General features: G+C 59.6%; 2 protein-coding genes across 7 annotated transcripts in view; both read right to left on the bottom strand.

The window, feature by feature from the left end:
* The window catches only part of RELT (RELT tumor necrosis factor receptor), a 7,510-nt gene extending 3,189 nt beyond the window's left edge, over window positions 1-4,321 (bottom strand). For 2 of the 6 annotated variants that reach the window (XM_017821911.1, XM_017821916.1), the window contains exons 1-6: window positions 4,245-4,321; window positions 1,755-1,812; window positions 1,121-1,207; window positions 890-1,044; window positions 723-808; window positions 249-482 (exon numbers count right to left, since the gene is read on the bottom strand). In XM_017821911.1, the coding sequence (XP_017677400.1) occupies window positions 249-482; window positions 723-808; window positions 890-1,044; window positions 1,121-1,207; window positions 1,755-1,799 (607 nt within the window). In that variant the 5' untranslated portion in view covers window positions 1,800-1,812; window positions 4,245-4,321. The other 4 variants (XM_017821912.1, XM_017821913.1, XM_017821917.1 and 1 more) reach the window with 4 other exon arrangements.
* Window positions 4,322-6,012: 1,691 nt separating this feature from the next.
* ARHGEF17 (Rho guanine nucleotide exchange factor 17) overlaps window positions 6,013-24,919 on the bottom strand; it is a 31,530-nt gene continuing 12,623 nt past the window's right edge. Inside the window, exons 2-21 of the mRNA XM_017821882.1 lie at window positions 17,158-17,235; window positions 14,813-14,995; window positions 14,329-14,445; window positions 13,939-14,031; window positions 13,380-13,556; window positions 13,123-13,173; window positions 12,561-12,670; window positions 12,364-12,449; window positions 12,141-12,259; window positions 11,555-11,768; window positions 11,376-11,449; window positions 11,096-11,289; window positions 10,778-11,007; window positions 9,795-10,041; window positions 9,627-9,713; window positions 9,475-9,542; window positions 8,998-9,146; window positions 8,742-8,916; window positions 7,860-8,102; window positions 6,013-6,752 (exon numbers count right to left, since the gene is read on the bottom strand). Of these exons, the coding sequence (XP_017677371.1) occupies window positions 6,562-6,752; window positions 7,860-8,102; window positions 8,742-8,916; window positions 8,998-9,146; window positions 9,475-9,542; window positions 9,627-9,713; window positions 9,795-10,041; window positions 10,778-11,007; window positions 11,096-11,289; window positions 11,376-11,449; window positions 11,555-11,768; window positions 12,141-12,259; window positions 12,364-12,449; window positions 12,561-12,670; window positions 13,123-13,173; window positions 13,380-13,556; window positions 13,939-14,031; window positions 14,329-14,445; window positions 14,813-14,995; window positions 17,158-17,235 (2,886 nt within the window). The 3' untranslated portion in view covers window positions 6,013-6,561. The remainder of the gene's footprint in view (window positions 6,753-7,859; window positions 8,103-8,741; window positions 8,917-8,997; window positions 9,147-9,474; window positions 9,543-9,626; window positions 9,714-9,794; window positions 10,042-10,777; window positions 11,008-11,095; window positions 11,290-11,375; window positions 11,450-11,554; window positions 11,769-12,140; window positions 12,260-12,363; window positions 12,450-12,560; window positions 12,671-13,122; window positions 13,174-13,379; window positions 13,557-13,938; window positions 14,032-14,328; window positions 14,446-14,812; window positions 14,996-17,157; window positions 17,236-24,919) is intronic.

Raw genomic sequence — 24,919 nt, 5'->3', positions numbered from 1 at the left:
TTTGGGGGGCGGGGACAGGACTCGGTGATGGGGGATAAAGCACCCCAAAAAGAGCAGGATGAAACGAGCAGGATGCCCTGGGACAACGAGGACCAACGAGCAGGATGCCCTGGGACAACGAGGACCAGGAGCTGCAGGGATGGGCTGAGGTGAGGTGGGTGTGGGGGGGCTGGATGTGAGGGGGGCTGGATGTGGGGGGGGCTGGATGTGGGATCACTGGACGGTGGCACGGCACAGCTGAGGCTCACCGGTGCCACCGGGCTGGGGTTCCTTGCTGGCGGTGCAGTGGTACCCCTTCTTCTTCAGCAGGTTGCACACCAGGATTCCCAGCAATCCCATGGCACAGAAGACCGGGACGATGGTCAGCACGGCGGCCTGCGCTGCCGCCGCCTCCTCCTCTTCCTCTCCCCTCGGGGTCACCCGTGTCCCGTTGGTTCCCAGTGCCCGTCCCGGCGTTTCGGGGCTGCGGACCCGCCGCCGGCCTGGGGGGGGAGGCACAGGATCAGCCTCAGGGAGCGGCTTTCCTGGGATTCAATCCCGTTTTCCCAGGAGCCCTGCTGCAGCTGGAGCCCAGGGAAGCAGAAGCCGTTCCCAGCTGCCACATTCCGGCAGGACTTCACTGCTCATCCCAAGGGGGGCACATCCTGCGGCGTCCCAGGGGCGAACACAAGCTCTGCCGTCCCCCCCGAACCCGGGGTGGCACCGGCAGCTCCAGCACCCACCTGGGCACCCCGGGGTGCTGCGGGTGGCAGCGGCGCAGGGCAGGCACCGGCCCCGGGGGTCCCTCTCCCCTTCGGGGCTGTAAAACCTGCGGGGCGGGAGGGCAGGAGGGTCAGGATCCGGCCGGGAGCGGGGTCGGGGGTTCCCGGTGTCCCGTCCCCGGGCTCACCCCGGCAGGCAGGCTCCGCACCGGCTGTCACTTCCCGCTGTCCCCGCGGCCACCAGGATCCTGTTCCCGGCCCGGCACTGGGTGTGAGAGGCACAGGGTGTGTCCCCCAGGGAGAAGGTGCCGGGGGGACAAGCTCTGCACGTCCCCCCTGGATCCTGCGGTGAGGGAGAGGGGGGTGAGCCATGGCTGGATCATGATCCATGTGGATGTGCCGCAGGGGGCACGGCTTACCCCGCTGGGCTCCTCCCCGGGAGGGCATCCCGGTGTCCTGTGCTCCCGGGAATTCCAGCTCTCGGCCCCCACGAGTCTGCTCAGCACCTGTGGGAGAAGCAAAGAGCTCAACGCCGGCTGGTCCAGCTCTGCCGCTGCTCCAAGGCCTGTGCCAGGGGGAATGTGGCTCCAGGGGAGGAGGAGGGGTGATGAGGTGGAGATGAACCCATCACAGGCCACGTGGTGGAGGCAAAACTGTGCCCTGGACCATGGCAGATGCAAACCCTTCACTGGTGACATGATGGGGGCAAATCATCATCAATGATATGATGGTCACAAACCCATCCCAAATGCCAACCCATCACATGATGGATGCAAATGTGGCCCCAGAGATGCCACTTTCCTTATCAATCCCTGCCCTGGAAGAAGATTTGATGAAGAAGAGGATCAGGAAGAATGTGTGTGTGGGAAAAAAACCCTCAATCCAAACTGAGCATCTCCCCAAGTGCTGCAAGTTTCCAGGTGGGAAGTGTTTTGGGATGCCCTGCTGTGGCTGTGGGGTGGTGTTTGAGCATCAGAGGTGCCAAAGGCAGAGAAGCACCAGGATGGGATGGGAATGGATGGGCTGGGAATGGATGGACCAGGCCATACTCACCCCCAGGACGGTGACGAGCCACCAGCGCATCCCGCTCCTCTTCATCACCAGGGGACACCTGCCCAAGGGGGAGCACGGGGGGGGTCATCATCCAGGGAAAATCCCAGTGGAGAAGCAATTTGGGGGCCCTATTTCCCCCCACTGGGATGCTCTAAGGCATCTGCCTAAATATCCCTGCACCATCCCCCAAAAAAGCTTTATTGGAGGATTTATGGGATGCCTGGTATCATCAGATCCCAACTCCATCCCAAACTGGAGAGGGACCAACCCCTGCAATGGAGTCACACCACCCATGCAAGGAGCAGATGACACTAAATAAAGTTAAAGGAAGGTTTTCCCTGCTCCGGAGGAAATCCTTGTGCACCTGCCACAAGGAAATGAAGTCACTACAAAGGAAATAAATATATATTTAAACACAAACTGGAGTGGAACAAAAGGTGTTTCCCACAAGAAAATATAAAATTAAAATCTAAGCTGAGAGCACAGGGGATGGGGGGGAGGAAGTAAAAACACAACCAACAACCCAAACCCGGATCCAGGTTCCACATGGAAATCCTGCCGCCCGCATGGAAACTCCCCCGGTCGTCACGGTCCTTGGGAGCCTCGGTACAGCCTCTGTCTGACGAGTTTGTACTAATTAGTGGCCTGAGGTGCAGCTCATTAAACATGAGAGGGGGTACTGGGGGCGCTGAGCCAGGTATTTATGAGATGTGGGTTGGGACAACCCAATATGAGCATCCTCTGTGCTCCAGTTCCTCCCCCTATCAGATGCCAGCATGGAGCCAACCAGCCCACCTCTGGAATCCCCCCGGCATTTGGGATGTGCCCCTCAAGCACAGAGGGAGAAAAACTGTAAGCCAGCACTAGTAAAACTCGAGTTCAAGCCTAATGTGAAGCATTTTAATCCTCTGGGGCTGTGGGGTTCAAGCACCTCGGGAACGATGCCACAGGCTGGCACACTCCAGGCTGCCGGAGCATCCCGGCTCCCCTGAGAATTCCGGATGCCCACAAAGGGATTTAAACCCCACCAGGAAGAGGGTTGGCCCCAGGTAAAGCAGATCTGAAGCCAGGTTTAATCCAGGGATTAAGGATATCCCTTAGGTGACCAGTAGGGATGTAGGAGGCACAAGGATCAAAGGGTGCCAGCTCCTGGTTGGCACTGGAGCTTTGCCGAGTCACGGCCACGCCAGGGCTCATCACCCGGTTTTGGAGGCCTCCAGGGGCCATCCCAGGTGGGGATGTGGGATGCAGGATCATGGGATGCCTGGCTGCCCTGGCACAGCAGCAAGAAGCCCTGAAACTCCTAAATCCAACATAATTTGTCCCTCTAAAAACCACGGGAAACAAAAAAATAACCCCATCGGGGCCAGATCTGCTTTTTGGGGACCTCCAGCACCCCCACGCCCCACCTGGCTGATGCATTGATGCAAACGCAGCAGGAAAGGTGACTTGGTTTTGGAACCCTCCCTCAAAATCCCTCTGGGTCACAGAAACCTTTTATTCCCATTCCTGCTTTAATAGAGCCTGTAATCCAAGGCTGCCCACTGGGATTCCTGGGTTTCCCCCCCTGTGCGGGAACAGGGTTTCAGCCGATGGCTCCTGCAGATAAACGGAGCTAAAAAGGAGCAACTGTTCGGAAAAACTTCGGGGAGCAGCTCTTGGAGGCAGCGCGGGACAAGGAGGGGATTGTCCGGCAGATGGAGCGAAACTCGGCGCTGTCGCCTCCCCCGGGGCCCCCTCGGAGCTGTGGGAACAGCGGAACCGCCACAAATATCCAGCATTAAAATCCACTGATCCCAGAGGCAGCGCTGGGATCCCGCCAAACCCGGGCAGCGGCACGTTCCATCCCAATTTTGGGGTGCAGCCCCTCATCACAGCCCAATTTTGGGGGGCAGCCCCTCATTCCAGCCCAATTTTTGGGGGGCAGCCCCTCATTCCAGCCCAATTTTTGGGGGGCAGCCTCTCACCCCAGCGCAGTTTCGGGGGGCAGCCCCTCACCGCAGCATCCCGGCTCCCGCAGGGCTTTTTGGCTGCAAGCCCTGGGATTTTCCAGCTCCCGGCAGCAAAAAAGACCCGCCACGATTCCCAATCCCTATCCCTCTTCCCAGGCAGCCACTGCCGAGTTTTCCTTAACCTACTTTTCCCCCTCTCCACCCTCTATTTTAACCTACTTCGGCGCTGCCGCAGCCGGAGCCTCCCGGCCCCGCCGGGGGGTCCCCACCGCCCCCACTCCAAGCTCCCCCCGTGCCCTGCTTAGCGACAAACCCAAGGCAACACCCCTCCACCCTTTTTTACCGCAAATCGGGGGGTCTGGCACCCCAAAAACCAGCACCCCCCGCTCCGTCGCACAACGCAAAGCTGCAGCAACCGCATTCCCAGATCGCTCCAAGGGGGAATTAACCCTGTTAAGGCGAAGGACCCCGAGCCCTCCGGCTCGGAACGAGCCCCCCCGGGCAGAGGGGGGGTCCGTGGGCCGGGGGTGCCCCTTACCTGCCCCGCCGCGGAGCCCCCCGGGCTCCCCCCGGGGCCGCCCCGTTGGTCGCGCCTCCTCCTTATGAATGAACCGAGGGCGCGCTAATTACCGCAGGACACGCCCCTTTCCGTGACGTCACGCGCTACACCCCGCCCCCTTGCCGTTCGCCACGCCCTCTATCCCAGCGCCGCGAGAGCGCCGCCTCCTGGGAACTGCGGGAATTTGGGAATGTTGCGCTTTATCCCGCCCTCCTTGGGGTTTTGGGGGGAAAACGCGAGGAATCGGATCGGGGGGATTTTTGCCTTCCCAGAAGGGATTTTAAAAAACAAAAATAAGGATTTTTTTTTTCCGTCCCCTTATGGGGTTGGGGACACCTCGGTTCATCCCCGTGGTTGTCACCTCTCCCATGGGGATGGCAGGGTGCTCTGCTCTGGGAGCACTGGGCTCACCTGGATCTTGGGGTGAAAGCAGGAGAATCGGGGGAAAAAAGCAAGGAAATTGGCGGGGGGGGAAAGCAGGGAAATCGGGAGGGGAAGCAGGGAAATCAGGAGGGGGGGAAAAGCAGAGAAATCAGGGGGGGAAAGGAGAGAAATCAGAGGGGGAAGCACGGAAATTGGGGGAGGGAATCAAGGAAATCGGGGGAAAATAGCAGGGAAATCGGGGGGAAAAAGCAGGGAAATCGGGGGGAAAAAGCAATCCATGGGTGCTGCACCCAGCTTTCCTACAGTACATGGAATCTTGGCCTCACCCTCTTCCCTAGAGAACAGTTTTCCCACACTGGGGACACCCCGGTCGAAGTTGGGCCTGGTGATCCCTCCACCTCCCAGTGCTCCCCAGGACCTGCTGTCCCCTGTTTGTCCAGCCAGGGAGTGGGACACATCCCAGTGCTCTGTGGCACAAGGGAGGGATTCCCTCCCCCAGCATCCCCCTTGGGGTTATCCAGGACGGAACAGCTGCACCCCACCAGTGGGAAGGGTTTCTTCATCCCACGTGGCACCAGTGGGTGGCATTCCCAGTGACGCCAGTGGGCGGGGGGAGCTCCTCACCCTGTTCCTGTCACCCCACCTCGAGGGAAGGACAAGACCACGCCGGGTTCACTCTGACACGGGTGACCTTTAATGACAAAGAGCCTCCACGTGACTGAAATCCCGTCCCAACCTTCCCAAAATATCCTTATCATCCCAATTTATAGCACATCCCCACCCCCACCCCCCTGATGGCTCCATGTGGGACGGCAGCATTCCCGTCACTCACTCACCCACCCGGTTCATCCCTGCCACCGTTGTTGTCACCTCTCCCATGGGGACAACAGGGTGTCCCGGTCTGGGAGCACCGGTCTCACCTGGACCCTGAGGTGAAAGCAGGAAAATGGGGAGGAAAAAAGGGCAAATGGGGGAGGGTTTGTCCAGAAAGTCTCATTTTTAGGGTCCCCACACCCAGTTTAGGGCCACCCTCGGTGGGGAATGTGAAGATGCTTGTCCTCATCCAGGAGATGCAGCAGTGCCTTCATCCCCCTGCCCAGGCTGCGAAATCCCATTGGGAATCACAGAGAACAGGGGGAGGAGGAACCCCCAATTTCCTTTTCCCTTCCCCTCCACCAGCTCTCCCCCCTCCACCAACACCCAAGATCCAGCTCCACCAGGGGGGTCCAGCTCTCCAGGAAGTTTGAATCCCTCAACTCCGGAGCAGAGGGACCCACAGCGATGTCAGGATGCACCAGTCCCCCCCCCCAGACCGCCCCAAATAAATAAGGATGTTTCTATATATATAATATATATATATTTAAAACAAACAAACAAACAAACAGAGCTATCTGGGTGCTGGCGATGGAGCAGGCGGGGGAGCGGGAGGCCCCGGGCCGGGGGGGACACGGCGCCCAGATTGTCCCTGGGGTGGTCCCGTGGCGTGGCCGGGGGTCCCGGGGGCCGGGGGTGGGGGGGTGACAGTGCCAGGCCCCCCCTCCCCGTGAAGCAGGCACACACAAAACCGGAGAGCAAGGCATGTTCCGGGCACATCCTCCAGCCGGGCCCCGGGGACGCTCCGTGATCCCAAGGACACGAACCCGCACCCCCCCCTCCCCCCCGAATGTCCTGGATGCTCCCCAAGCGGTGAGTGTCCCCCCCCACCCCGAGTCCAGTGCAGTGGCTGGGGGGACGGCGGGGGGAGCGGGGCTCGTCCCCCCCAACCCCGAGCACACAGAGAGCAGCCGGGTTGGAGATGAGAGGTGCCGGGGCGGGGGGGCGCTGGGGACGGGGGCCGGGACCCCCCTCTCTGCACGCAGGGGGGGCAGCGCTCCCCTTCCTGGGCGGGGCGGCCCGGGGGGGCCGTGGCTGTTCACGCTCTCCACAGGAGGAGGTGGTTGGTGCTGTCGTCCCGCCCCACGGTCTCGCTGCTGCTGGTCAGGCGGAAATCCTCGTAGCCGTCCCCGCCGCTGATCACCAACATCTTGGGCTTGGCCAGGCCCAGGGCGGGGCCGCGGGGCCGGGTCGGGTCTCGTTTCTCTGCCTCGCTCGGCTTATCGGCCCCTGCCAAGTGCAGAACCCCTGGGTCCTGTCAGGTGTCCCCAGGCGGCTCCCCCAGTCCCCAGGAGTGTCACGGCAGCAGCATCCCGGCAGCTGCATGCCAGCTGCGTCCCAGCAGCATCCCGGCAGCTGCATCCCAGCAGCATCCCAAAATCATCCCAGCAGCATCCCAACATCATCTTGGCAGCTGCATCCCAACAGCATCCCAGCATCATCCCAGCAGCATCCCAGCAGCTGCATCCCAGCAGCATCCCAACATCATCCTGGCAGCTGCATCCCAGCAGCATCCCGGCAGCTGCATCCCAACATCATCCTGGCAGCTGCATCCCAGAAGCATCCCAGCAGCTGCATCCCAGCAACAGCATCCCAACATCCTCCCAGCAACAGCGTCCCAGCAGCATCTCCCCAGTGTCATTCCACCAGCATCATCCCAGCATCATCCCAGCAACATCATCCCAGAGTCATCATCCCAGCAACATCATCCCAGAGTCATCATCCCAGAGTCATCATCCCAACATCACACCACCAACATCATCCCAGCATCATCCCACCAACATCCTCCCAGAGTCATCATCCCAGCATTATCCCAGCAGCATCATCCCTCCAACAACTAGATGACCTTCAAGGTCCCCTTCCAACCCAAACCATTCTACTACTCCATGATTCCAGCTTCCTCCCTCCAGCATGCCAGCAACATCCTCCCACCAGCACTTTCCCAGGCACCACATCTTGGCCCCCAAAAACTCCTCACACCTGCAATAGCCCCTCCCACCCCAAATTAGCTCCCCCAGCCCATGTTTGCCTCTCCCTCCAAAATCACTCTCCGACATCCCATCTCCTTCTCCCCATCCCATCCCAGCTTCAGAGCTGGGCTGGGTGACACAGCTTTCCCGTGGCTTTTCCCCAAAGGAATTTAGGTCTCCCTGGGAAATTTGAGGTCACTTGTGCTGGCAGGGGGAAGTTTAGCACCCAATTCCCACTCCCAGCTTTTCCCCCTGGATTTTTAACAAGGCAGTGATGGAACGGGGACTTCGACAACAACACTGCAAGGCTCCTCTTGGTTATCCACCAGTGGAACAGCCCTGGGAAATGTGTCACCGTGCCACCTACCCATGTCCCGGGGCAGCGGGAAGAGGACGTCGAAGCCGTCGGGCAGCTCGATGGCTGTGAGGAAGCGGACGTGGCCTGTGTGGCCCTGGGAGAGCCCCACGAGCGTGGGGGCGGCCTTGGGGGACACGGAGAGGGTGAGCACCACGCCGGCACTCGTCCCGATCCACAGCAGGTCCTTGCACACCAGGAGCGCCGTGATCCGCAGGCAGGCGGCCTTGTGCTGCCGGATAATGGCGTCTGAGCCTGTGGAGCATCCCAGAAATTAGTATGTCATCCCGCCCGGCACGGGGTGTGAAACTCACGACCGCCATTCCCAGGGGGATCTGTGGCACACAGGATGTGGGGAGGGACCCCACAACTCCCCTGGCTAGTGTAAAGCACCCTGGGGTGCTGTCAGATTGGCCTGATAGGACAAGGGGGAATGGCTTCCCACTGGCAGAGGGCAGGGTTAGATGGGATATTTGGAAGGAATTCTCAGCTGTGAGGGTGGGGAGGCCCTGGCACTGGTTGCCCAGAGAAGCTGTGGCTGCTTCTCTGGCTCCCATTTCTGGAAGTATCCAAGGCTGGATGGTGCTTGGAGCAACCTGGGGTAATGGAAAGTGTCCCTGCCCACAGCAGGGGGTGGAACTGGACGAGCTTCATGGTTCCTTCCAACCCAAACCACTCCGAAATTCTGTGATTCCATGACTGTGGGATTACTGCCCTGTTTCAACATGGGATTATCCATTTGCCAGTGGGGCTTCTGATGGAAGGTGTCCCTATCCATGGCAACAGAACTGGATGACCTTCATGGTCCCTCCAACACAAACCGCTCTGGAATTCCACGACCCCACGCCTGTGGAATTTACCGCCCTGGGTTACTGGTCCACCAGTGGGACTCACCTGCGAGCATCTTGTGCACGGGGGGGGTGATGTCGGCCTCTGCCAGCTGCTCGTAGCTGGTGCTGTGGTACAGCCGGACCTGGGCGCTGCCCTGGAGCGCCACCCACACGCCGGTGCCGGCGCTCACCATGCAGGTGACGCCGCGCCCGCCGTCCTGGCCCACCTGGAGCGTGTGCTGCGGGGGGACAGCGACAGCACCGTGACGCCGCTGGTGCCCCCCATGGCCCCCACCACCCCCCGGCGCCGCCCGCGGTACCTCCTGTGCCAGTGTGGCAGGGTTGAGGACGATGACGCGGTTCTGGCAGCCGCACCACAGCTTCCCCGCCACCGCCACCATCCTGGCGATGGGGCTCCCCGGAGAGCCCAGCGACAGGGATTTGGAGTTCTGGGGGTCCCAGAAGCGGCCTGTGAGGGCGGGGGGGAGGGGAGGGTGGTTAAAGAGTCCCCAGGGGAAGTCCAGCTCGATGCATGTGGGCATGCAGTGACTGGAGATCTCTGTCTCCAGGTCCTCCCTTACAGGGGACATAAAGCGATGTCCCCAGGGAATGCCAGCGGCAAGCAGGGAGGAGGAGGACGACGTACACCTCCAATTTTGGTACCTCCAGTCCCTGAGCACCCCTCCCCAGGGGGCTGCCCAAGCCACTCACCCACCCACCCACCAACCCACCAGCCACCACTTTAGGCCTGCATTTAAGCCCAGCAGCATCTTTTGATGTTCCCAATCTGGCCTCACCTGCCTCCCGCTGGTACACGACGAGCTCCCCGTTGGCCAACGACACAAACACCTGGTTATCCAGGTACCTGTGGAGAGAAAACACCTGCTCAGCCATCCCAAACCACCACGGCCACCCACAGGAGCTGAAAACCCCCCTTTTCCCCGCTCACAAGATGCACATGACGGCAGCAGAGTGTTGCATCTTCATGCTGTTCTTCCTGTTCCGGATGTTGTCCGAGGACTGGTACACATGGATGCTGTGGGAGAGCAAAGCCCAGGGCTCACCAGGGGTTGGGGGCCACCCAACCCACGCATCCCCCTCCATCCTGGGGCCATACCATCCATCCTCAGTGCCCAGCCACATGGAGCTCTGGTGGGCTTCGGGGTCCAGGCTGAGCAGGTCCTCAAGGCTGCCGCGGGTGAAGGAGCCGCGGCTGGAGCGGCGCAGGGCCCGCCCGTCCGTGGGGCTCTCCCCGTGCCGGGCCTGCCCGTAGGTGCCAGTGATGGGCATGAAACCAGGCTCCTGCTCCTCCTCCGAGCTCGTCGTCTCCACCGCTGCCTCCTTGCAGCTCGGGATCTCTTCGTCTGCGGAGTAGCAGTGGGAGGAGGGAATGGGTCAGACCAGGAGCACCCCACACCCTCCGAAGTCACGGGGAAGAGATCACAGGTCCCCTCGTGATATCGAGCCCAGGGGAGGACATAGTGATGCTGAGCCTCAAAACCCAGCAGGTTTTACCCAAAGCCACCCATCCCAGGACCACATCTCTTTTCCTGGGATTTCCTTCGCTCAAAAGCCTCCACCTGCAGATTTCCCCGAGGAATGCAAGGCAGAGAGGCCAAAACCATGGAGCTGCCCATAATTGTGGGGCAAGAAGGTAGATGTTTCACTAAGCAGGGGGTGAGGAGGACATAGGGATGCCAAGCCTCCAAACACACTGGGTTTTACCCAAAGGCACCCATCCCGGGACCACACTGTCAGGCTGATACCCCCTGACATCTCTTTTCCTGGGATTTCCTTGGCTCAAAAGCCTCCACCTGCAGATTTCCCAGGGGAATGCAAGGCAGAGAGGCCTCTAATTTTGGGGCGAGAAATTAGGTGTTTCACTAAGCAGGGGGTGAGGAGGATATAGTGATGCTGAGCCTCAAAACCCAGCAGGTTTTACCCAAAGCCACCCATCCCAGGACTACATCTCTTTTCGCAGGATTTCCTTGGCTCAAAAGCCTCCCCCTGCAGATTTCCCCGAGGAACAAGGCAGAGAGGCCCATAACTTTGGGGAGAGAAAGCAGCTTTTGCGCTAAGCAGGGGCTGGGGAGGACTCACTGCCGAAGCTGGAGGAGATGGTGGAGTGGCTGGCCTGGCTCTGCAGCGTCCCGGAGGGGCTGGGCGAGGACTCGTCGTCCGTGTCGTCGCTGTCAAAGGGCACCAGCTCCCTGTTGCCGCCGTCCACCGGCTCCGAGAGCTCCAGCGACGAGCCCGAGATGGAGATGTGCAGGCAGGGCTGCGGCGCCGCGTCCTCGGAGGAGGGGCTGCCCAGGGGCTCCGAGCGCTCCCTGCGCGACCGGGGGAGGGGGGACAGGCAGCTCCAGCACCGCCCCCGCGCCCCCGGCCCCGCGGCCCCGCCGGCGATGTCCTGCCTACCTGCAGGCCCTCTGGAGGCCGGGCACGGAGGCGATGCAGAGGATCCTGGCGGAGCACACGGCGATGCAGGCCTCCACCGTGGGCTCCTTGCGGATGCTGAGCAGGCACACCTGCCCCACGTAGCCGTCGCTGTTGCAAACCCACACCTCGTGGGAGCTCTCCGGGCTGCCGTGGCTGGGGGAGGCGCAGGAAAACTGCGAGGGAGCGGGAGATGAGACCTCGGGAACGAGCCACCTCGTCCCGGCACCCGCGGCTCCCGCGGGACCCAGGCTCCGAGTACCTGCATCCCGCTCCGTGTCTTCATGATGGGGATGGCTTTGAGGAACTCCGGGTCCAGGCAGTTTTTGCTGGAAGCTGGGGAAAACCAAGTTGCGGGCTGAGGAAGCGGTGGAGGAAAGGGGGGCTACCGAGTGATGCCAAGCCCACGCCCACGGCCTCCTCCCCTGTGCCCAGTGTTACCCAGCTTTTTCTTGGCGTCCTCGAAGGCCTGTTCGAAGCTGAGCCGGGCGTCGGGGTTGGGGAACTCGAAGATGAAGGACTCAGTGCCGTCGGCCTTGGTGGTGCTGAGCTCCACCTTGTTGGGGGGGAAGGCCATGCTGAAGGACAGGGATTGCTTCTCCGACAGCTCCCGGTGGATGGCGGCCATCAGGTCCTTGATCACGTCATCCAGGCTCTGGGGATGGGGACAACGCTTCAGTTTCCAGGGATGGGCCACCACCACCCTGTCCATCCCCTGCTACAATTCAGAGGCTGCCCTCTAAGAGCACAGATGCCACCAGCCATTCTCCAGGCTGTTCTTTCCACCAAGGGCATCCCAGTTGGTCCCCTGGGGAAGGGGACAGCACCAGGAACACCATGTGACACTGACCCTGGACATCCCCTGCCATCCCTCAGAAGCTGCCCCAACCCCATAGTGGCTTTGGGGCCGGTGGCATCTGGGTCCTTTGAGGACACCCATGGCCACTGGCCCTTCCACAGGTTCTCCCCTCTGGCTGAGGACACCCTGGGAATGTGTCCAACCAGGGGACAGAACGCGTGCCCATACCTGGTGGGGAAAGCTGAGGGTCTCTGACAGCTTGCTGACTTGCCCCAGCGTGCTGAGGTCTTCATCCAGGCGGCTGATGCTTTTCTGGATGCTCTCCCTGTTGGTGGCTTGCGAGGCACCTGTGCGGGGACACATGCACAGCATCAACCCCTCCTCCCTCCCCATCATCCAGGGGTGAGTGACGGGTTTTGGGGTGGGATGGGACACTGCAGCAGTGCCACACCTTTGACAATGTCCACGTCCTCCAGGGGCAGCTTCCAGAGCAGTTTGTACTTGCTGGCGGTGTCGATCACGCTGGCCGCCGTGTACCTGCGGGGTTGGGCGGGATGGCTGACCTGCACCCACTCCTCCAGCAACTTAAAGCCAGGCCAGCTGTGGGGGTACGATCCCAGGGGTGCCCCCAAGCCTGGTGGTACTCACAGGCTCATGGAGCTGCGGCGGAGGGAGCCCGACTTGCGCTTCAACGTGGTGCACACCAGCAGGTCCGAGAAGAGGAAGAAGGAGCGGTCCTTCTTCCCGCCCACCGCCTTCTGTGGGGTCGTGGGAGACACCAAGGGGTCAGTGTCCACACCCCCCTCTGCTGCCAGCACTGGGAGAGGTCCCTGCCTCAGTTTCCCCACACTGGGACACGGGGAGGCTGCAGGGTGGGACTGGTCCCACACCACCATCACATGGGCAACAGCTGTGTCCTTGGGATGGGGAAAGGGGACCAGGTGCAACGGGATCCAGGGCCATAGGAACACCAGGCATGGTCTCCACCTCCAGCCTCCCTATCGATCGGGTCTGCTGGGGGCTCTCCCTGCCTCCTGCCTGCTCCAAAATCCATCTTATCTTCCCTCGTACTTAGGGAATTTATAGTGTCACCATTGATCTGTCATTCATTCATCCATCTATCTATCCACCCCACAACCCCCAATCCCAGCATCCAGTGGGTGGTCCCACGGCCCCGGTGGCGAGGGAGGACCCCCCACCCCTCTCTTACCACTTCTACGACCATCTCCTGGCGCAGGAACCTGCGAAGTGGAGCCTGGAGCTGTGGGGACAAAGGAGGCTCGTGGGTGGGGAGCCTTGGGGGCTTCACCCCTGTATCCCCCACTCCCCAAACTCCAGGAGCCCACCAAGGCCATGATGGGGAAGGCAGGACACGGAAGAGAAATGTGGCCCAGAAGGAGCAGAAATGGTGGCATTTTAGGGAGAAGGGAAGCCCGACCCCACCTAAGCCCCCTCCCCGCCACGTACATCCTCCATCCCTTCGATGTGGGACTCGATCTCCTGCACGATCCGGGCATTCCTCTCCACCTCCTCCGCGCTCTTCATGCCCTTGTTGATCCTCTCGGCCACCTGCTTGATGTTGCGCTGGGCGTCGATGAGGAAGGGGTGGTCAGGGTGGTCCTCTGGCGTGTGCTTCAGCAGGTCCTGCGTGGGGACACGGCCACACTGTCACCCTGGGCAAGTGTCACCAACACCCCCCAGTCCCTGCCCCGCTGCTCCGGCTGCTGGGGGTGCAAACTGGCCCCAAGGAATGAAGCCTTGGGCTTTGGCCACCGCCAGCCTGGCGTCTGTCACCTCTAAAGAGCCCACCAGCTCCATCACCACCTCGCACGGACACCCAAAATTCATCCCTGGAAGTGTCCAAGGCCAGGCTGGATGGGGCTTGGAGCGACCTGGGCTAGTGGAAAGTGTCCCTGCCCGTGGAATGAGATGAGCTTTGATGTCCCTTTAACCCAAAGCACGCTGGGATTCCATGGAAGCACATCCTCAGCAGCCCCAGTGCAGTCACCCCCCTGCCTGCACCCACCTTGACCAGCAGCTCGTACCGCGGGATCCTCTGCACCGGCTTGATCATCAGGTCGGACAGGGCCTGCTTCTCCTTGTTCTCCCTCATGCTTTGCTGCAAAACACCCATGAGGGACACAGATGGGTGGGACACAGCGGGGACTCAACATCCCACCAGCCCAGGACCTGCAGCAGCACCCGCTTTGCCTCTGGCGACTCCTCTTCACACTGTCTGGAGTGACTCTGGTTCATCCCAACCCATCCTCTTTGCAACAAAACCAAGGAGGTGAGGGGAAGAGTCCCAGTTTGACCACAGCTTACCAGTTTATTCCCATTAACTCCCATCCTGCCCCACCAGCAGCCTGGCTCTGGATGCTGGGCAGCACCTATGGAGAGAGGAACCAGGACCCACCTCCAGGAACTTCATGAACGCCGGCCGGGCTTCCTTGGCGATCCTGACGGCATCCTTGGCATTGAGGAAGTTATCGATGTAGGCAGAGTAGATGTTCACCAGCACGTCCTTGGAGAACTGGGAAGGGAAAAAGGGGGATAGATCCCGCAGGGACATGCCAGGAGAGCCTGGAGGAAACTGCCCCAAGGGTTAATCCTGGCTCTGGGCTGGCGCAGGGAGGGCTCTCCTGCTGTCCGCCCACCGCGATTTTTCAGCCCTGACGTTTCTGCTCCCGAGGCAGAGACACGGAGCTGCAGATCCAGCTGGGAGCTGCTGATCCAGCCGGGAGTTGCAGCTCCCCGGCGTTATGCTAAGCAGACAACAGGCCTGGAGATTGTCTCCTGTGCTCCATCCCAGGCCTGTCCTTTAACCACTCCCCAGCCTCCTGCTCCGAACGCTCTCCATGGGGCCATGCCCAGGAGGAATCCACCCCACTGGGACCCACCGACTGCACCAGGAGGTCGCCCACTTTCTGCTTCTCGTGCCAGTTCTGCACACAGTCGTGGATCTGCTCCAGGAACTGCTCGTGGTGCTCCAGCAGCTCGGGGATCTGGTCGAAGATCTCATCCACCAGCGAGGGGTCACAGAGCAGGGAGTTCTCCGGCTGCTTCAGCGGCTTCATGTAACCCTGAAGGGGAGCAAACACATCGGGGGGCCCTGCAGGTTTCTCCTCCCACCTCACCCAGTGTGGATTTTTCAGCCCCTGTAAATATGGGGATGGATGGCAACCTTCCCCCGGCGACTGTTGGGCTGTGGCATCCCCAGAAAGGATCAGACAGCGCCCGGTGCCAGCAGGGTTTGTACCCCAGGCTCCCTGCATCCCATCCCACCCCATGGATCCCCGTGGCAGCGTGGGGAGGGGGACAGGTCTGCACAGGGAAGCCCCACAGTGCAGCAGCTGCTGTGCCATGGCCTTGAGAGGCTCCAAATCTTTGCTGTCATGAGCCTTGGTCACCTCCATCTGCTGCAGAGCCTGACCCAGCTGGGGAGTCATGGCAGCACTGGGATCCAAATGCCAGTGTGTTCCCGGTAGGATTTAGAGTGTTTGGGACCAGGAGGGGCTGGAGCCAGCAGGGTGGATCCACTGGATCATGCCCTGGACCACCACACAATGGCCAACGAGCCAGTGGGGAAAGGAGGTCCTCAGCAAGGCTGGTGGGTGGCTCTGCTCTGAAACCCCTCTCCTCCCTCTGTGGGGCAGAGCCTCTGGAATGGGAGAGATGGATTTGCAAGGAATGCAGCAGGATGTGGAAGGTCTCCTCAAGCCTTGCCACCTCCTCAGCCTGACCAGTGCTGGTGTCCTTTGGGATGCTGGGAGGACCACGGAGCTGAGCAGCGAGGACAAGACCTTTCTCAAGCAGCCTCAGCACATCCATCCAAGCTGGTGAAGGAGGAGTCATTCCCCGAGGATCAGGCTCCTTAAGCTAATGTTGGATATCTCATGGAGACCCAAGACAGAAGGGCCAAATCCTTCCTCAGGTTCCTAACCCCCCTTGCCTGCCCTACTGTGGTCAACACCTCCAGCAGGAGTTGGGATGGGCTGTGCCACACATTCCATGCTTCTCAGATGGGGAAGAAGGGCATGGAGACAGCCTCCACCTCAGCACACAGGGATAGCAGGCAGGGCTTGTCCATGCACCACCTGGCTTGGCTGGAAGATGATCCTCAATCCAGGCCCTTGTCCCTGGTAGCCACCATGCAATGTGCCACAAGCCATGTCAAGGATCCAAGCTGAGACAGGGAGCTGGGGACATCTAGAACACTGTGACCCCTCCCAGAAAGCCAGGACCCCCTGGCTGCACTGTGTCAGGATGTGATCCATGGGCAGGAGCTCAGGCATTGACACCCCATAGCTCCAGGGACTGCAGAGTCCCAGCACAGCTGTCCCCTCCAACCAGCCTCATGTCCCACCTCAGAGGGTGGCACAGAGCGTGGGACAGACTCTGTCCATGCCAAGGCCAGCAGGGACACCACCCAACCCCAAACCCTGCACGGCTCCCCCCAAAATAAACCCCTGAGCCAGGGGCCTCTCGTCCTTCCAAGCAGCAGCCTCAGGGGGTCCTTCCCTCCTGCAGCATATTTGGGGCCACCATTGCAAGAGATTTATGGGAAAAATGTTGGGATGGTGTGCCCCATTCCCCCGTGGACAGATGTCCTACAGGCACTGCCTTGTCTGGAGCAGAGCAGAGCTCTGACTTTTTGGTGTTCCCACCCTCAGGGATGTGGTTGGACAGCCCACACCTCTGCCAGGTCACTTGTCTCCAGGGCGTTGACCATCATTAACCTGCTGAAACACCTTCATTAACATCTCAAACGTGGGGTGGACCCTCGGGCCAGGCTGCTCCAGGGGCTTGGAACCAGCTCAGCCTGTGGGAAACCCTTGACCCATGTCCGCAGGTGATGACAGGGAGCAGAAAATGGGGACACATGGGAATGGGGGCCTAAGGGGTCCCCCACCATGGGAGGACCACCAGCAACAGGAGATGGGGGGCAACACGAGGAAGAACTTTTGGGGGGCAAGCACAGGAAGAGACTTGGGGACATGAGACCTGCCAGGTGACAACGTGGGCTTGATTTGGGGGATAGAGGGAACTCCCACACCCCATTCTCGGCACAGCTCCCACTTTTGGCCCTGCTGTCCCCACTTCCCAACCCACCCCTGTGCCACAGCAGTGCTGGTGGAGCACCCACAGCCAGGGGTCCAACTTGGGGTCCCCGAGTGCCACCAAGCCGTGGTTTGGGATGTCCCACCCTGGGGGTGCCGTGGTTTGGGGTGTCCCATCCTGTTACCTGCATCAAGGTGCGCAGGGACTCCACATAGGACTGCTCCGTGTCCAGCAGTGTCATGATGACGTGTTTCCTCATGTCCTGCCCGGGAGGAAAGACAGACAGACGGGTTTTGGGGTGACACGGCGGAGGGCAGGGATGTGCCGGGTGTCAGTGCCAGCACCGGGGCTCGGCGGGGAGGCTGAACTCCGGCGGAGCCCGGCTGGATCCAGCTCCACTCCGCTCCCTCTCCAGCCCGATGGAGGAATCCGGGAGGATTAGGAAGTACATGACACGGAGCGCACAGACGCCTGGTTTCCTCCAGGCCGCGTCAGGAGCCCGCCCTGGAGCTCACAGCCCTACATGGGTCGGTCCCGGAGCCCTCCGTCTCTCCAGGGCTCCGCTCGGAGCCGACCTGCAGGAATTTGCCTCCCGCCCGGCACCCCGGGCACCCTGGGGCTGGGCCGGGGCCCCACAGTACAGGGGTTCAGGGGGTGGTGGGGGGTGCAGGGAGGTGGTGTGTGTGGGATGGTCCTGCAGCCTTGGGAAGCAGATGGGTCGGGGTCTTCTTGGTTGTGGGACACTCCTGCAGCTCAGCCTGGGGGTGCAAAGCTCCGGAGCCCAGGGTGGGAGACACCCCAAAAGGTTTGGGTGTGAGATGCCCCAAAGGTGCTGGGTGTGAGACACCCCAAAAGGTTTGGGTGTGAGATGCCCCAAAGGTGCTGGGTGTGAGACACCCCAAAAGGTTTGGGTGTGAGATGCCCCAAAGGTGCTGGGTGTGAGACACCCCAAAAGGTTTGGGTGTGAGATGCTCCACAAGCTCTGAGTGCAGTGATACCCCAGAAGTTTTGGGTGTGGAAGTACTACAGTGGTGCTGGGTGCAGTGATAGCCCAAAAGCTCTGGATGCGGAGATGCTCTGGAGGTGCAGAGATACCCCAAAAGTTCTGTGATTGGATACACTCTGGAGATATGGAGTGCAGAGACACCCCAAAAGTTTTAACTGCAGAGAAGGTCCAAGGAATCTGGGAGTTGAGACATCCAAATGTTTGAGTGCAGAGAAAGTCCAAGGGATCTGGGTGCTGAGACACCCCGAAAGTTTTGCATGCTCCAAGAGATATTGAGTGCAGAGATATCCCAAAAGATTTGGATGCAGAGACACTCCAAGTGCCCTGGGTGCACAGACACCCCACAGCTTTTGCATGTGTAGAATCTCCAGAGAGCCTGGATGTTGAGAGACCCCAAATCTTTTGGGTGCAGGGACCCTTGAGCTGTGAAGCTGCTCTGAAGCCACAGGAGGAAGATTTATCCCAACCATCCTCACCGTGGATGGAGGCCCCAACTCCTTGGCACTGCCCAGGGAGTGCTGAGGAGGGATCCAGGTCCTGCTCATGGCTCAAGGATAGAGCTGGGCCTGTTTCCCCACCAAGCTGACAACGGTTTGCCAGCCAATCACAGAGGGAACTGCTGTCCCAAATATGATGGTAATGGGTCCAAGTCCCCCCCAGGAATGTGTCTCCCCAAACCATGGGACTCCAGCTGAGATCTGCCCACTGCATCCCACCCTGAAGGTCCATCAGCACTTCCACTGCTGGGTTAATCTGCTGTAATTATGGGCTGAAGGGCCCCACCAGAGGGGGGGGTTTAGGGGGACACAGCACCTGCCCCCCTGGCTCTGCCTCAGTTTCCCCAACAACACCCCCTGTAATTCCCAGCCTCTGGCTTTTCCCAGAGCCATCCCAGCTCAGGACTGAGGCAGACTCAGGTCCATGAGCCGAACAGGCTCAGCACCACATGTGGGGGGTTGCAGCAGAGGGAAGAAGCAGGATGAGGCCCAACTGTTGGCATGGGGATTTTTCCACCATTGCAGCACCAGCATTATCCCGGCAGGAGGGGGGCGAAATTCCCGCTGGGATGAGCAGAAGCTGGAGGGGTAATGCACCACCCCAGCAGAGCAGAGCTGGCAGGATTTGCCCCACTGCACCCCTTACCCCAGCAAAGCCCGTCCCCCGTGGGGCCGCTGACGCCTCACCCTCCATCTGCTCTCCCTGGGGACGCCCCCGCCGCATCCCACCCTCGTCCTGCCTCCCCCGGGATGCTCCTCAGCCCCGGGATCAGCCCCCGCTGGGCATTGCCCACCAGCAGCACTCAGGGGGCGGTGGCAGCGGTGCCTCCATCCCCCCCTCAATCCTTTCCCGGTGGGATCACCCCCCTCTCCCGCAATCCAAAGGCGGCTCGCCGGGGATGGAGACGGAGGGGATGAGGATGGAAGGGATGAAGATGGAAGGGATGAGGATGGAGGGGGTGAGGACGGAGGGGATGAGGACGGAAGGGATGAGGACGGAAGGGATGAGGACGGAAGGGATGAGGACGGAGGGGATGAGGATGGAGGCACCGTTGCCACGGCAATGGCAGCGCAGACCCCACAGGTGCCGCGTTCCGCCGGGTGCACACGTGGCCCAACATGACGCACCCGCACCCAATCCCCCCCATCCCACTCTTCCCTGCCCATCCCCCCTCTCCCATCACCTCGGAGCCCCCGCGGGGGGCGCAGCCCTTGTCCGGCGGCTCCTCGGCCGCGCCGCTCATCCCGCCGGAGGCGAAGGCGGCGTCCACGCCGTCGCCGATGTCTCGCATGTCCTCCAGCGCGATGGTGAACTGCGCCAGAGTCCTCACCATCTGCAGCATGCGGGTCCCGGGGGTCGCTCCGGCCCACGCGGCCCAGGGAATGCACAGAAACGATCCCTGTTGCTCCCTATCTCTCCCCCCCAGGTGTCCGCTCGGAGCGATGCGGCGCGCAAGGAAAAGGGGAGAGAGAGGAGCTATTTATATCGACGGGAATATATAAAGATATGGATGTAGAAAAGCCCTCCTGCAGAGGGAGGGGGGGTGTGCGCCTGCGTCCGTGGCGGCTCCGGGTTCCCGGCCCCGGGAATTACCGAGGCACGGGCAGGAGGGAGCGATCGGGAGAGGGAGGCAGAGCCGTGCCCACACAGACACGCGCGGATGCGGGCAGGGCCGGATCCTGCCGGGGATGCTCCTGGCAAAGCTGTGCCCAAGGAGCATGCTGGGGTGGAGGGGGGAGATGATGCTTCCTTGGGAAGGGGGGATGCACGGATGGTGCTGGGATGGGGGGCTCAGCATCCCTGGGGTCTCCATCAATATCCACCTCCCTGACCTTACTGGGATGGGGGCTCAGCATCCTTGGGGTCTCCATTCCCATCAATATCCCTCTCCCCAACCTTACTGGGATGGGGGCTCAGCATCCATGGAATCTCCACCCCCATCAATCTCTCTCTCCCTGGCCTTACTGGGATGGGGGGCTCAGCATCCTTGGGGTCTCCATCTCCCTCAACATCCCTCTCCCTGGCCTTGCAGAACCCCAAAACTGGGATAGGGGGCTCAGCATCCTTGGGGTCTCCATCCCCACCAATATCCCGCTCCCTGATCTTATTGGGATGGGGTGCTCAGCATCCTTGGGATCTCCATCCCCATCAATATCTCCCTCCCTGGCCTTTCCAGCACCCCAAAGCTGGGGTGGAGCATCCTTAGGATTTCCATCCCCCTCAACATCCCTCTCCCTGGCCTTGTAGAACCCCAAAACTGGGATAGGGGATAGGGATCCTTGGGGTCTCCATCCCCACCAATATCCCGATCCCTGATCTTATTGGGATGGGGTGCTCAGCATCCTTGGAATCTCCAGCCCATCAATATCCCCCTCCCTGGCCTTGCAGAACCCCAAAACTGGGATGGGGGTCTCAGAGAAGAGTTTTCCCCCCAGTTTTTCCCTCTGGCATTGGAAATGCAACCCTACTTGGTCTCCTGAAGAAGGATGGGAACTCTCCCACCTTATTTTCTTTTTTAATTAGGATTAGGCTGCAAATCCATCAGTTTGCTCTTCCCCACCCAGGAGGGGCTTGAGCATTCCCAGGGATTTGAAAACACCTTAAAATGCTTACAAAAGGCCCTGGGATATTGTGTCCTGCCTCCAGCCCTGCAAACAAGGAGGCACTGACACAGGGAAGTCCCAAACTCTTCATTTTTAAAACAAAAAAGGCAAAAGGGAGAGCAGGAATGTACATCCTGCTGGGATGGGGCGCTCGGCATCCATGGGGTCTCCATCCCTGTCCATATCCCCCTTCCCTGACCTTGCAGACAGGGAAACTGAGGCACATTCCCATCTTTCCACCCCACCATCACCTCAGCACCCACAGTGATGCCTCCTGCCCAGATGTGCTTGTAACACCCCCCTCCTGCTTCGTTAATTAAATCTAATTAGCTGCTCACCCCGTTTCCACAGCAACCATTCCATTGCAGCCGGGAAATTTCCTCCTGGTAATCAGGATCATGATCATCCCACCCCAGGGAGGGAGCAGAGAACGGACAACTCAGCACATGTCATGGCAGCTCCAGCAGCCTTTAATGCTTCCCTGGCACTGGGATCAGGGAGGAGGGACCTGCAGCACCTGGAGTGGGAACGATGGGAGCCAGGACAGCTAATTACAGCCGGGTAATGAGGCTGCTCACAAGGCAGCAGCTCCTGCAACTGCAGTGCCCTGGTCATCCCAGATCCATGGCTGTTGGAATCCTGGCTCCATCTGGCTTATTTGGGTTACAATCCTGAGCTTTTCTGGGATCCAATTTCTTGGATCCATATGCATCACAATCCCAGACCCACTGGATTGCAATCCCAGGCTGTTCTGAGTTCCAATCCCAGACCTATTTGGGCTGCAACCCCAAACCCATCTCCGCTGCAGTTCCTGGTATATCTGCATTGCAACCCAGGAATGCAATCCTGGGCTCTTCTGGGATGCAATTCCAGATCCATTCCTGTAGTCATCCCTGTTTTATTTAGGTTCCAATCTCAGACTAATTTCTATTGCAATCCCAGATTCATCTGGGTTCCAATCCCAGAACTAACTGGACCCACCTGGGTTGAACCTTTGGACCTGTTTGTGCTGTAATCCCCACCTGGGTTGTAATTCCAATCCCATCCCTGTTGCAATCCCAACCCCATTTCTGTTGCAATCCCGGACCCACCAGGGGTGCACACCTGGGTCCATCCACATTGCAGGCCTGGGCTCATTTTCACTGCAATTCCTGATCCATATGGATTGCAATCCCAACACCATTCCTCCTGCAATCCCAGTCCCATTACTGGACTCACCAGGGATGCAAACCTGGGTCCAACTGCATTGCAATCCTTGATGCATCTGGGTTGCAATCCCAACCCCATTCCTGCCGCAATCCCAACCCCATCCCTGCTGCAATCCCAACTCATTTCCTGCTGCAATCCCAACCCCATCCCTGCTGCAATCCCAACTCATTTCCTGCTGCAATCCCAACTCATTTCCTGCTGCAATCCCAACTCATTTCCTGCTGCAATCCCAACCCCATCCCTGCTGCAATCCCAACTCATTTCCTGCTGCAATCCCAACCCTATTCCTGCTGCAATCCCAACTCATTTCCTGCTGAAATCCCAATCCCATCCCTGCTGCAATCCCAGCTCATTTCCTGCCGCAATCCCAACCCTATTCCCGTTGCAATCCCAACCCTATTCCCGTTGCAATCCCTGCCCCATTCCCGTTGCAATCCCAACCCCATTCCCCTTGCAATCCCTGCCCCATTGGATCCGCCCCCCGGTCCCCTCTGTGCCGGTGACGCCGCGATGTCGCCGCAGTGTCCTGGCTGCTCCGCCTCCTCCAGCCCTCCCACGGGATCCCTGATCCCTGGGGCGAGCAGGGGGATCCCTCCATCCCGGGAGGCTCCTTCCCACTCCCCAGACACCGCCCTCGGATCAATCCCTTCATCCACGCCAGCATTCCCAGTGGATTCTCCGCTGTCTGCTCGCGAGACTGAGCTTTCTGCCGACGGATTTGGAAACGTCTCCCAATCCCACCCTTTGGATGCTACGAGGGAGAAGGATGTGTGGAAAGGGGTTAATCCCAGGGAATCCTGAATCCCGCCGTGCCCCGCGGGGCCCGATGGATGCCGGCCCGCCATCCCCTGGAAAAGGCCGGAGCGGTGCCGGCCATTCCCGAGCCCATTCCCGAGCCCGGACCCCCCTGCCAGCGGCCCGCAGCCCACAGGAAATTCCTGGGAGTGTTTGGCCACTCCAGCAGCGCTGCCTATTTTTAGGGCTGTCTAAAATATGAGCCGGCTATTTTTAGCCCCGCGGCTCTTTGTAAACACCTTTAGATTTCCTTTCCTTTTTTTTTTTTTTTTTTTGCCCCCCAACCCGGGTGTTTCCTTTCCCCCAAAACCCAAACCCTCCCGGGAAAAGCCTGCCAATCCCTTGGAATGGAGCCAAGGGGCTCATCCTTCACTCCAAAGGCCTGTGCCAGCATGGCAAGGATGGTCCTGAAAGCACAAAGATGGAGAAGATCCAGCCCTGGGCAGTGGGGGGGGCACCCCAAAACTGGGATGGGGGGCTTGGAGAAAGGTTTTTCCATCAGCTTTTCCCTCTGGCATTGGAGAGGCAATCCCGCTTGGCCTCCTAAAGAAGAATGGGAGCTCTCCCACCTTATTTTCTTTTTTCATCAAGCTCAGGGTGCAAATCCATCAGTTTGCTTCCCCCACCCTGGAACAGCGACCCATGAGGAGCTGGAGCATCCCCAGGAATTTTCAAACATCTTAAAATATTTTTAAAAAAGGACCTGACATACTGTGTCCTGGGGCAAAAATACTTGGATTTAGGAAAAATATGGAGTGTTTCAGACCAGTCTGGGAGTGGGATTTGCAACTCGGGGCCTTCCCAGCTCAACTTTCCCGTAGCTGCTGAAGGAGGAGCTAATACTGCCTCCAGCAAAATTATTCCCACCCCTCCAAAACATGCCAAAGTTTTAAGAGTAAATAAATACAAGTTGTTTTTCCCTCATTACAGCCTGTTCCTGCTGCCAGGTCCTGATTCTCTGCACTGCTGGGGGGAGATTCCCTGGGATCACATAGTGATGGATGTGCTGGTAGCAGCCTGAACCTTGGCACCTCCTTGAAATCTCCATTCCCAACTTGAAAGAAACTGGGATTTCTGCAGATTCTGGAATTTCTGCAGATTTTTCTTTTTCTTGTTCCCAGAGTGGATCCCACTAGAGGGAGCTGGGACATAGTGGGAAACACTGGTCCCTGGGGACATTCCCCAGCTCCAGGGCACAGTGAATGCCCAACTTTAACAATTTTAACACACCCTTTGCTCTATTTCTACCAAAACCCTGGAAAAAAAAAAGGCTTGGAAACAAAACAGAACCTGCTTCCCTCCATCCCAACCTCCACCACAAATGGCATCACCCCAGCATGGAAAACTTGCTGGTAAACCTGGAAAAACCCCTGGCTGGCACCACCATCCAAAGCAGGACAATGCTGTTACATCCAATCCCATATTTCCTCAGTCCCTCAGTTTCTGGCAGGGAATCACTTGGGAAAAATCCCATTCTATCCTCCTGGGATGTTTTTTAAGTAGGAGGTTGGATTGGGTCTTGTAGGGCTTTCAAGGCAAACCCAAGCAGCCTTTGTCTCGGGATAAGTTATCCTGTATGTCCCACACCATTCCGTATTCCACATGGATAGAGGGATGGCAGCCACCAGGGAAAAGACCTGCTTTTGCTGGGGACCAGCCACTTCCATCCCTGGCATCCTTGGGTACCAATCAATCAGCTCCATCCCTGGATTCCAGTCACTGCTATCCCTGGTACCAGTCCCCCCAGTCCCTGGGTACCAGTCACTTCATTTTTGGGGCATGTCAGCCCATCCCTGGGTACCAGTCACCTCCATCCCTGGTATCATCCACCTCTA

The sequence above is a fragment of the Lepidothrix coronata genome, unplaced genomic scaffold, assembly GCF_001604755.1.
Source record: "Lepidothrix coronata isolate B3197 unplaced genomic scaffold, Lepidothrix_coronata-1.0 Scaffold93, whole genome shotgun sequence".
NCBI classification, from domain to species: domain Eukaryota; kingdom Metazoa; phylum Chordata; class Aves; order Passeriformes; family Pipridae; genus Lepidothrix; species Lepidothrix coronata.
Note: the sequence above shows the minus strand (reverse complement) of the source record. Positions and strands in the feature narration are given on the sequence as shown.